The 12,674-nt window shown below is 43.5% G+C and overlaps 1 protein-coding gene across 3 annotated transcripts in view; it reads left to right on the top strand.

The window, feature by feature from the left end:
- TNFAIP8 (TNF alpha induced protein 8) overlaps positions 1 to 12,674 on the top strand; it is a 222,113-nt gene that overhangs the window by 161,572 nt on the left and 47,867 nt on the right. The window contains exon 1 of one of the 3 annotated variants that reach the window (XM_075341883.1): positions 7,442 to 7,793. The exons of the other annotated variants lie outside the window; for them this stretch is intronic. Within the exon in view, the coding sequence (XP_075197998.1) occupies positions 7,763 to 7,793 (31 nt within the window). The 5' untranslated portion in view covers positions 7,442 to 7,762. Of the gene's footprint in view, positions 1 to 7,441; positions 7,794 to 12,674 lie in introns of those variants that run through there. 3 annotated transcript variants of the gene reach the window in all.

Raw genomic sequence — 12,674 nt, 5'->3', positions numbered from 1 at the left:
CTAACGAGATATCGTTGGGGTCACGGATTTCGTGACGCACAACCGGCCTCTTTAGTGACATCATTGCGTGTGACACCTACGAGCGACCGCTAACGATCAAAAATACTCACCTAATCGTTGACACGTCGTTCCTTTACCAAATGTTGTTGCTCATTTTGGACGCAGGTTGTTTGTCGTTCCTGAGGCAGCACACATCGCTACGTGTGACACCCCGGGAACAACGAACAGCGTTCCTGCGTCCTCCGGTAACGAAGTGGGCGTGTCGTTAATGCGGCTGGTTTTCACCCCTTCGCTTCTATTGGCGGGCCGCTGTGTGACGTCTCTGTGACGGCGCACGAACCTCCCACTTAAAAAAGAGGTTGTTCGCCGCCCACAGCGACATCGCTAGGAAGGTAAGTATGTGTGACGCGTACCGGCGATATTGTTCGCCACGGGCAGCGATTTTGCCCGTGACGCACAAAAGACGGGGGTGGGTGCAATCGCTTACGATGTCGCAGCGTGTAAAGCGCCGTTTAGTTATCTGCTTTATTTCACATTTGGCACATTTTTTTTGTGACTGATAGCACCTTAAATTTTTAAAGGGAACCGTTCACCATGAAAATGAAGTCCAATCTGCAGGCAGCATGTTATAGAGTAGGAGGAGCTGAGTAGATTGATATAGAGTGTTGTGAGAATAGATCCAGTATAATCTGTGCTTTAATTTATTTATACCCCTGCTCTTTTTGTGATTTCAGTCTAGTGGGCGGTCCGATCAGTCATTGACACATATCTCTGAATGGACTCTCTATATAAAGAGTCAGTGACTTATAGGACCCCCCACTGGACTAAAAATCCCATAGAGAGCAGAGATATAAATGATGAAAACACAGGTTATACTGGATCTATTCTCACAACACTATATATCAATCTACTCTGCTCCTCCTACTCTATAACATGCTGCCTGCATTTTGGACTTTATTTTCATAGTTACAGGTGCCCTTTAGTGTTCAGCAATGAGTTTGCGTCTTACGTGGTTTGTGGCCACATATTTTCATTTTCACAATTATTCAGTTCTTCAATATTTTTTGTCTTCATGCCACAGTGAAATAAAGCTAGAATAAATAGGGGCCCAGTGACTCGGTTTGCACGCATATGGAGAGCTGCTTAGTGGCGCAAGCTCAGTGTATATCAAGCTTTGTCCTATATCAATAAAGGTTTTGCTGGAAAAGGCAAAGGCGCAAATGGTGTCTTATCCTGGTGGTACCAGAATAAGGTAATTTCCACAAACGATAGTCAATCAAAGCCTTTTCATGCAACTATCATAAATCCAGGGCCCAAATTATAAAAATAATTCTTTATTGGTTCTACAAAAATATAAAACACCTAATAACATACAATTGACAAAACATATACAAAAATATAATTTATGATGCCTAATAATTAATAAGGTTGGTGTCTCACATCACCTATTATAGCCCTGGTATCTCCCTATACTTAACCACTACCTAACCGCGGAGACCTCCCTAATGTTATATGGGGTCCCCGCTCCACGAAAGCTATCCCTCTAATTACACCTACAACTCCCTAATCTTAGCATAACCATATCATACAACAACAGGAGGAGAATAGAAAAAAGAGGTAGTATAAGGAGACAGTTCAGGATAAAATAAGCACCCCATTCATTCAGGACAATCTTGGACCCTATAAATGAATATACAGACTTAAACCAATGAGAGGAGGGAGGGGATTCCCGATTTACTACCTGGGGTACTTGGGAGGGTCACAACTACCATATAAGCAGAAAGGATTACCACGATGGCTGCTGCAGACCCTGAGGATGAATCTGAATATGTGGAGTAGAAGGAAAGGGTTAACTCATGCTGCCGAGCAGATAACTCAGGAGAATATCTTTGTGATTTTATTATTTAACGCATTTCAGAGTCAATATAACGCCTTCAGGAATCAAAATCACTGATGTACATCAAGAGTCAATACAGAGAGAACCCTTATATACAGGATGCTGAAATTTGAAAAAAGGCACGCAGGTAACGGACAGTCACCTGATGCGTCTCAAAAACAGGTCAGTGAAGACCTGACCTGCTTCTAACATACAGACACGAGTTCGCATACCAACTTTTTAGATATTTTTCTTTTTGATTTCTTCTTTTATTCTTTATTGAAAAATGTACAACTTTTAATGTACCCATTCTCATATTTTTTTTAAGTTTCCTTTGATTTCAATATTGATTTCAGTATTTTAATAGATTAAATGGTTTCTGAGATGCATCAAGTGACTGTCCGTTACCTGCGTGCCTTTTTTCTGATTTCAGCGTCCTGTATATAAGGGTTCTCTCTGTACTCTTGATGTAAATCAGTGATTTTGATTCCTGGAGGAGTTATATTGACTCTGAAATGCATTGAATAATAAAATCACGAAGATAACTCCTCATTCCACACGTAAGCGCAGGATAACCCTTTCCTTCTACACCACGTATACCGATTTGTCCTGTGTCACACATATACAGCACGTATAGGTGGAATATGGCTAAGTAATAATAATTTATTAATTTATATAGCACTATTAATTCCACAGCACTTTACATACATTGGCAACACTGTCTCCATTGGGGCTCACAATCTAGAGTCCCTATCTGTATGTCTTTGGAGTATGGGAGGAAACCGGAGTACCCGGAGGAAACCCACGCAAACACGAGGAGAATATACAAACTCCTTACAGATAGTGTCCTTGGTGGGATTTGAACCCAGGACTCCAGCGCTGCAAGACTGCAGTGCTAACCACTGAGCCACCGTGCCGCCCATCTCTGTTATGTACCTGCTTCTGATAGCGTATACTAATTTTTGAATCTCTGTTAAAAAAAAAAAAAAAAAAAAAAAGACATCTAGTGGGCAAAGCAGAGGTGATATGCATGTTCCTGGGAGCTAGAGGTGACCCTTTTATGAGGATTTTTTTGTCCTGCAAATTTTTGTCAAACATTTGCAGGCTGTCTGATCTGTTGCTATATATATATATATATATATATATATATATATATATATATATATATATATATATATATATATATATATATATATATATATATATATATATATATATATATATATATATATATAATATATATATATAGTGATGAGCGAGTACTAAAAAGCTCGGGTGCTCGAGGCTCGGGCCGAGCATCCCAAGATATTCGTGTACTCGGCCCGAGCACCGAGCCCAATGTTATCCTATGGGAGACCCGAGTATTTTTGTGAAATGACCACCGGCAGCATGTAGAAACCATAAAACTGTAAATTAAAAAAAAAAACGTGCGTGTGTGTGTAAGCGTGCATATATATATACACGCGGAGTGGAGTGCGGGAGGGGCCGTAGCCGAGCGGGGAAGTGTCGGGCTAAAGGCACGGTCATTCTGTGAGGGCCGGCCAATCACTGCAATTCCACAAGTAACAGGGCTGTGGCATTGCGGTCTGCCAGCCAATCCCTGCATAAGGGCTGGCTCTAAAAAGAGCGCCAACATGAAGACCACGAGTACAGCACTAGTATCGTGAAATTACTCGGTCCCCCCCGAGTACAGTGATACTCGTGCGAGTACCGAGTAGTGACAAGCATACTCGCTCAACACTATATATATATATATATATATATATATATACCGTATTTTTCGCTTTATAAGACGCACCGGAATATAAGACGCACCCCAAACTTAGACATAAAAAAGGTAAAAAAAAGAAAAATGGGGTCCGTCTTATACTCCGGTGTTCTCTTACCGGAGGGGGGCAGCAGTGGTGGTGAAGCGGGGTCACAGGAGGCACAGGTTGTGCTGGCAGGCGCGGCAGGTCAGTGGCAGCGGGGTCCGTGGTTGCAGGTGCCGTGGTTGCAGGCGCGGTGGCGTCCGCGGTGGCAGGATCCGTGGGGTCCGTGGTGGCGGCAGCAGCCGTGGCGTGTGAGCCGTGCAGCAGGCCGGTGCAGTGAGTGTCCGCGGTCCCGGTTCAGTGGTGGCAGCGGCGGCGGCAACTGCTCAGTGGTGGCAGCGGCAGGGACTGCTCAGTGGTGGCAGCGGCAGGGACTGCTCAGTGGTGGCGTGTGTCCGCGGTCCCGGTTCAGTGGTGGCAGCGGCGGCGGCGGCTCAGTGGTGGGAGCGGCGGCAACTGCTCAGTGGTGGCAGCGGCAGGGACTGCTCAGTGGTGGCGTGTGTCCGCGGTCCCGGTTCAGTGGTGGCAGCGGCGGCTCAGTAGTGGGAGCGGCGGCGACGGCTCAGTGGTGGAGTGTGTCCGCGGTCCCGATTCAAGTAATGGCGCCCGGAGCGACGCATGCGCAGATGGAGCTCTCATCCAAGGGCTCCATCTGCGCACGCGCTGACTCCCGGAGCAGCGCGTGCGCAGATGGAGCTCTCATCCAAGAGCTCCACCGGCGCCATCATTTGAAAGTGGGACCGCGGACAACTGGTAAGCTGCACAGCCGCCCGCCCCGCATGCACAGAGTGGCAGCCAGCAGGCTGCCCGCCCACCCCGCGTACAAGCCGCCGGGTACCTGTGCTTGCGTGCGGTGGCAGCCGGGTACCCATGGCTGTGTGCGGGCGGCAGATGGGTGACTGTGTGAGGGCGGCAGCCGAGTACCTGCACGGGCACCCGACTGCCGCTCGCACACAGCACCCGGCTGCCGCCCGCACACAGCCATGGGTACCCGTCTGCCACCGCATGCAAGCACAGGTACCTGGCTGCCGACCCCACACAGCACCCGCTGCCGCCCGTACACAGCCACGGGTACCCGGCTGCCGCTGCATGCAAGTACAGGTACCCGGGCGCTTGCATGCAGCCACAGGCACCCGCCCGATCGCCTCAGACAGGACCCCCCCCCCCCCCGCTACCGCTTTATAAGACGCACCCCCCATTTTCCTCCCAAAATTTGGGGAGGAAAAGTGCGTCTTATAAAGCGAAAAATACGGTATATATTTATTTATTCATTTATATAGCGCTATTCAACAGCGCTTTGCATACATTGGCAACACTGTCCCCATTGGGGCTCACAATCTAGAGTCCCAATCTGTATGTCTTTGGAGTGTGGGAGGAAACCGGAGAACCCGGAGGAAACCCACGCAAACACAGGGAGAACATACCAACTCCTTGCAGATGTTGTCAGTCATATGAAAAAGTTTGGGCACCCCTATTCATGTTAACTTTTTTTTCTTTATAACAATTTGGGTTTTTGCAACAGCTATTTCAGTTTCATATATCTAATAACTGATGGACTGAGTAAAATTTCTGGATTGTAATGAAGTTTATTGTACTAACAGAAAATGTGCAATCCGCATTTAAACAAAATATGACCGGTGCAAAAGTATGGGTACCTCAACATAAAAGTGACATTAATATTTTGTAGATCCTCCTTTTGCAAAAATAACAGCCTGTAGTCGCTTCCTGTAGCTTTTAATGAGTTCCTGGATCCTGGATGAAGGTATATTTGACCATTCCTGTTTACAAAACAATTCCAGTTCAGTTAAGTTTGATGTTCGCCAAGCATGGACAGCCCGCTTCAAATCATCCCACAGATTTTCAATGATATTCAGGTCTGAGGACTGGGATGGCCATTCCAGAACATTGTAATTGTTCCTCTGCATGAATGCCTGAGTAGATTTGGAGCGGTGTTTTGGATCATTGTCTTGCTGAAATATCCATCCCCTGCGTAACTTCAACTTCGTCACTGATTCTTGCACATTATTGTCAAGAATCTGCTGATACTGAGTTGAATCCATGCGACCCTCAACTTTAACAAGATTCCCGGTGCCGGCATTGGCCACACAGCCCCAAAGCATGATGGAACCTCCACCAAATTTTACTGTGGGTAGCAAGTGCTTTTCTTGGAATGCCGTGTTTTTTTGCCTCCATGCATAACGCCTTTTTGTATGACCAAACATCTCAATCTTTGTTTCATCAGTCCACATGACCTGCTTCCAAAATGTAACTGGCTTGTCCAAATGTGCTTTTGCATACCTCAAGCGACTGTTTGTGGCGTGCTTGCAGAAACGGCTTCTTTCGTATCACTCTGCTATACAGCTTCTCCTTGTGCAACGTGCGCTGTATTGTTGACCGATGCACATTGACACCATCTGCAGCAAGATGAAGCTGCAGGTCTTTGGAGGTGGTCTGTGGATTGTCCTTGACTGTTCTCACCATTCTTCTTCTCTGCCTTTCTGATATTTTTCTTGGCCTGCCACTTCTGGGCTTAACAAGTACTGTACCTGTGTTCTTCCATTTCCTTACTATGTTCCTCACAGTGGAAACTGACAGTTTAAATCTCTGAGACAACTTTTTGTATCCTTCCCCTGAACAACTATGTTGAATAATCTTTGTTTTCAGATCATTTGAGAGTTGTTTTGAGGAGCCCATGATGCCACTCTTCATAGGAGATTCAAATAGGAGAACAACTTGCAAGTGGCCACCTTAAATACCTTTTCTCATGATTGGATACACCTGTCTATGAAGTTCAAAGCTCAATGAGGTTACAAAACCAATTTAATGCTTTAGTAAGTCAGTAAAAAGTAGTTAGGAGGGTTTAAATCAAGAAATTGATAAGGGTGCCCATACTTTTGTACCGGTCAAATTTTGTTTAAATGCGGATTGCACATTTTCTGTTAGTACAATAAACCTCATTTCAATGCAGAAATATTACTCAGTCCATCAGTTATTAGATATATGAAACTGAAATAGCTGTTGCAAAAATACAAATTGTCATAAAGAAAAAAGGTTAACATTAATAGGGGTGCCCAAACTTTTTCATTTGACTGTGATTATATATAATATATAATATATAATATATATATATATATGTGTGTGTGTATATATATATACTGTAGTGTTTGCCTAATTGGTGCTACATTCTGTGGTTAGAATTGGTACTCGGTAAGCTGGTTTTGCTAGATAAAGGCCTTTTGTACAGAGGATATTTTTTTACACACTTTGTGTTCTATGGATTTGTAATGTCACAACCATAATCTCTGTCCATTCAGCATTTTTGCATGATTGAAAGCAATGAGAAAGTGCAAAAAATGCAACACCTGTGTTTTTGCTGCTTTTGTGGTGAATAAAACAATCTTTAGTTAGACATGTACTGTAGATGAATGACACCAAAATTGACGCCAAAAAAAATAAAAAAAAAAACGCAGCAAAATCTGCTTTTTGGAAGCTGAGTGCTTGTTTCGGCAGCAGAAATAAACACCTCGAATACTCAATGTGTGAACATAGCCGAACATGGGTTGTCTGTGGTTCCTATTGCTGCACTGTTTTCACAATTATGTGTCAGTACGCAGCTTCTCCCACGTCCTGTGAGCCCAGCCCCGGTCGTTTCATGACACACATCTGACTGTGACATTTTCTAGAGCTGGAGTAACATCAATGCTGCTGGAGTTATTAGGGAGCACGGCTATAACAATCACTTTAAAGACATCCCAAACACACAGCATTGCTCAGCAGAACTCTGTCCTGTAATCCAGTCATGTTGCAACAAGTAACACCCCACCCCTCAAAGAACAAAAAAAAATCCTAAACTTCCAGGAGGCCTGTGTGTGGACTGTGCTGCCCTCCTGGATCCACGCTGCTCTCCAGACAGTGGTGAGAAGGGGATGGCCCTCCTTCTATACCGCCTTTATGTGATTGGCCAAACTTGCAGAACTTTCCTCTTTTCATCCTGACTTTTTTTTGAGAAGTAACTAGCTGCTTCTGCTGCTCAGAGAGCACATCAGCTGTAATCTGGTCTCCAGTGATCTCCACCATGAGCTCAGAGTCAGATGAAGCAAAGGAAGGTAAGTTTATATTTTGGATTTCAGCTTCATTTCCAAACTTTCTGCAATATCCCATATGAAATGTCGGATTCCTGCGCTGTTTGAGCACAGATCGTGTGCAGCCATTATGTATGGAGATCTGGCATACTCATTTGAAGCCCTGCTCTTTAGATTTCCGGGATGAGGAGCTCCAGTGTTGGCTCTCGTGTGTTTTTGGTAGGGTTAGCCTGGCCAGTGCTGTGCTGCTCTCAGTAGACATTGTTTGTTGTGAAGCTGCAAGGCTCCAGATTTCCGCAGCTCATAGGGGAAGACTTCAAAGTTTCAGCTGAGCAGTGAAGATCTCAATATTTGGCTGCAAAACGATATTTCCTCTTTCTTCTTAAAGTTCTTCTTTCACGAAGGGATGTGTGAATAAACTGCACACTGCACAACTCAGCTTGGAAAACTGGACGCCTGCCAGTAATAGCAATTTAGAAGAATGGTTTCATTAATTTTAATATAACTTCCAGAGGGTTTTCTGGTCTTATGTTAGTCGCCCAATATGTATCAGTATAAATACTTAAGAGTAGCGGGAAATTAATCCTGAATAATACCCATCTGCGAGCTCCTTTCAAGCCGCCGGTAACTATGAAGCGGCACAGACTTTGGCAATAAAGAATAGAAGTACTGAATGATTATCCCAGGCATGTGCTCATGCTAGGTGGTTGTCAATCCGAAACTGAAAAGTGCTGGGTATTGGCCCGAGGCCTGAGATGAACTGAAGTTTTTCCTGTCTTGAGTGTTTTGACAAAGTGCATTCTTATGGGAAGTCTGACATTCCAGCCCCGCATTGCTGAAGGACTGGAATGGTGGGAGCTCCAGACACCTAAATCTCCAGGAGTTATCTGTAATAGGGCTGCAAACCATAACAGCCAACAAGATCCTGATTGCTGTAATAAAATCTCGGTTGGGGCTGGAGTTCATTACCGTCACAGTCCAGGATAATTCCCTTAGGCGCAATACAACAAGGTATAACATTTTTTAAAAGGTGTCAGAAGGCCAGTGCCCATTCATAAAAACTTTAGAATTTAGGCCGTAAAGTAAGAAAAGCAAAATAAGAATACATCTTTTAAAATCTTGTTAATGCTCTCCAAATACTTTCACAGTGTGATAACATAGCCAAACTTTGCCTAGTATCATACGTCTGAACTACTATTATATGAAATCGTCATTCACAGATACAGTGTATCACAAAAGTGAGTACACCCCTCACATTTCTGTAAATATTTTATATCTTTACATGGTATAACACTGAAGATATGACACTTTGATACAATGTAAAGTAGTCGGTGTACAGCTTGTACAACAGTGTAAATTTGGTGTGCCCTCTACATAACTCAACACACAGCCAATAATGTCTAAACCGCTGGCACCAAAAATGAGTACACCCCTAAGTGAAAATGGCCAAATTTGTGCCCAAAGTGGCAATATTTTGTGTGGCCACTACCATTATTTACAAGCACTGCCTTAACTCCCTTGGGCATGGAGTTCACTAGAGCTTCACAGGAGCCATTGGAATCCTCTTCCATCCTCCCTGACATCATAGAACTGATGAATGTTAGTACCGTGCGTTCATCCACCTTCTATTTGAGAAGGCCCAAAGATGTTCAGTAGGGTTTAGGTCCAGCACCTTTACCCTCAGTTTAGCAAGGCAGTGGTTGTCTTGGAGATGTGTTTGGGGTTGTTATCATGTTGGAATACTGCCCTGTGGCCCAGTTTCTGAAGGGAGGGGGTCATGCTCTGCTTCATTATGGCACAGCAGATGTAGACATTAATGGTTCCCTCAATGAGCTCTGGCTTCCAAAAGCCGGCAGTACTCATGCAGCCCCAAACCATGACTCTCCCACCAGCATACTTGATTGTAGGCAAGACACACTTGTCTTTGTACTCCTCACCTGGTTGCCACCACCACCACTTGACACCATCTGAACCAAATAAATATATCTTAGTCTCATCAGACCACAGGACGTGGTTCCAGTAGTCCATGTCCTTAGTCTGTTTGTCTTCAGCAAACTGTTTGCATTATTTCTTGTTCATCATCTTTAGAAGAAGCTTTCTTCTGGGACGACAGACATGCAAACCAATTTGATGCAGTGTGCAGCATATGGTCTGAGCACTGACAGACTGACACCCCGCCCACCCCTTTAATCACTGAAGCAATGCTGGTAGCCCTCATACATCTATTTTGAAAAGATAAGCTCTGGATATGAGTCAGAGCACGTACACTCAACTTTCTTTGATCAACCATAGCGAGGCCTGTTCTGAGTGGAACTTGGATTGTTAAACCGCTGTATAGTCTTGGCCACCATATTACAGCTCAGTTTCAGGGTGTTGGTAATCTTCTTATAGCCTAGGCCATCTTTATGTAGAGCAACATTTTTTTTTTTTTTCAGATCCTTAGAATTCTTTGCCATGATGTGCCATGTTGAACTACTAGTATGAGGGAATGTGTGAGTGATAACACAAAATTTAACACACTTGCTCCCTATTCCACCTGAGACCTTGTAACACTAATGCGTCACATGATACCAGGGAGGGAAAATGTCTAATTGGGCACAATTTGCCATTTTTACTTAGGGGTGTACTCACTTTTTGTTGCCAGCGGTTTAGACATTAATGGCCGTGTGTTATTTATAGGGCACATCAAATTTACACTTATACAAGCTGTACACGGACTACTTTACATTGTGTCATATCTTCAGTGTTGTCCCATGAAAAGATGTAATGAAATCTTTACAAAAATGTGAGGGGTGTACTCACTTTTGTGATATACCGTATATTGTCAAATATCTGTTTTATTGTGCTGACCAGGTTTGTAACTATAAAAAATAAACTGTTCTCAGCACACTCAAAATTACACGGGTGTCCTGGTTACCAAACCTTTTAGAATCCGATTGGAGTACAAAATTGTGAAATGCAGAGAGGTGAAGGTGTTCACAAACAATAGGAAAAGGCTTCATCAATGCATCTACGTAGGCCAGCATTATTATTGATCTTGACAAAGACCATACAAATCGAAACTTTGCTGTGTACATGGATAGAGGAATAATGTTTTATTTTTATTTTTGCTAACCCACTTAGCATTATCACTTCTCTTTTTGATCACTTTGTAACATGACATCTATGCTTAAATGAGTTGTCCAATAGTCAAACAATTTTATTTTTATTTTTAGGCATAACTTTCTCGGGCCCCTGCAGAATTAATGTCGGCCACTCCAGAAGTGGTGTCTGCTCCATTCGGAAGTCACAGCACCGCTGCAGCCTGTGATTGGGGAGTTGAAGTGCACGTTATCGGACGTTCTCTAGATTGTTTTTCCCGTCACCAGACTGCTGCAGCCATTCACCTGCTAGTGGTCCTGTGACTGGAACAAACACCGTTTCCAGAGCTGACGCTGTCATCTGGATCTGCAGGGGTCCCGCAAGACAACTATGCCATGCCTCCATTTGTTCTTTTCAAATAATCCATACCCACATTTAGAAAGCCAAGGCTTGCTTCTGTATTGTTAAAATAGGTTTTTCTAAAAATCCAGCTCACTACAATCTAACGTTTGGTCAACCTGGTGGTAAATATTCTATGAGGATTTTACACTCATGAAATTTTAACTAATGAAGGTTAAATGTTCCAAATATTTAGGAAATAACAATGCTCACTAGGGTTACTTGGATACATTCCATAGGGGAAATTCATAAAAGCTAGAAGTAGTTAAAAGTACTGTAACAACCAATCACATTTCAGAGATTGAGGCGGCCTTCGCTGCTTGCTCTGGGCATTTTCTCTTAGTACATAATGACGCCTACGAAACTTTCTAAGTTTGGTGTATCCCGTCAGAAACCATTGAGATTCCAGAATTCTTTTTTCTAATACTTTTTTTTTTTTTTTAAAAAATCAAGGGGCTCCTGTGACGTGTAATATAGGAGGTTACTGTGACCCATAAATACATCAGTTTCCAGTCTCCCAACCAGGAAAGCCTGTTGATCACTACGAAGTATCGGCCGATCGCCCTGTTGTACCTTGAATTGTTTTCCACCATCGGAGTGGGAAGGAACATTTTGTCAAGTCAGTCTCAAATAGTGTAAAATGAAGTCACAGCCAATTATTTTGGATAATTATTAGGTTGGAACAATTCGTCTGCCTTAGTAATTGTTGTGAGATGGTTTTTTTTTTCAGCCCATCATGTGAATGACAAATATTCTAGCCATTCCATGTCAGTGTAGTAGCCCTAGTGTTACAATATGGCTATGTCGTAACTTGGCGGGACTTGTGTTATTCTCCATCGTGAAACATTTCCATGCAACTATTACTCTGTAGAGAACATAATGGATGTTCAGTTGCGTGTGATTTTGCATCTGTGTGTGGCTAAAGACTAGGAATTCATCAACGTTTTTTTTGTCAGAGTATTAAAACTGTGATATCATCAGTCGTCATCCATACGTTGTTGACACGTGCAACTTTCATGAGGTTTTCTTGCAACTATTGAAAACGATATGACGAACTCTATGCCAATATCCCTGTAGAGGCTTTTGTCAGACGTATGTGCCTGGAGTGACATGTATCCTTATGGAACCAGAGTCTTTACATAAAATATATTCCACAGTCCGCTCTGCTTTCCTTCAGCTAGAAGAAATCTATTTGAGTTAAAAGGGTTGTCCACTATTAGGAAAATCCCTGTCTGATTCCCCATGTTTCCCCTAGGTAAAATTAAAAAAAAAGCATATATTCGCGTCCCATGCCGGCACCATTCCAGCGGTGTTGGCAGTCATGTTCCTAGGGCTCATGTGCCGTTGTGACATCATACAAGCCCCGCGTCCAATCAGCATCGGCTTTTCTCTCTGCCTTCGGACGCAGGTACAATTGGCAGGGAT

This window comes from Anomaloglossus baeobatrachus, chromosome 1 (genome assembly GCF_048569485.1).
Source record: "Anomaloglossus baeobatrachus isolate aAnoBae1 chromosome 1, aAnoBae1.hap1, whole genome shotgun sequence".
NCBI lineage: Eukaryota > Metazoa > Chordata > Amphibia > Anura > Aromobatidae > Anomaloglossus > Anomaloglossus baeobatrachus.
The sequence above is the reverse complement of the archived record's forward strand: the minus strand, read 5'-3'. Positions and strand labels throughout refer to the sequence as shown.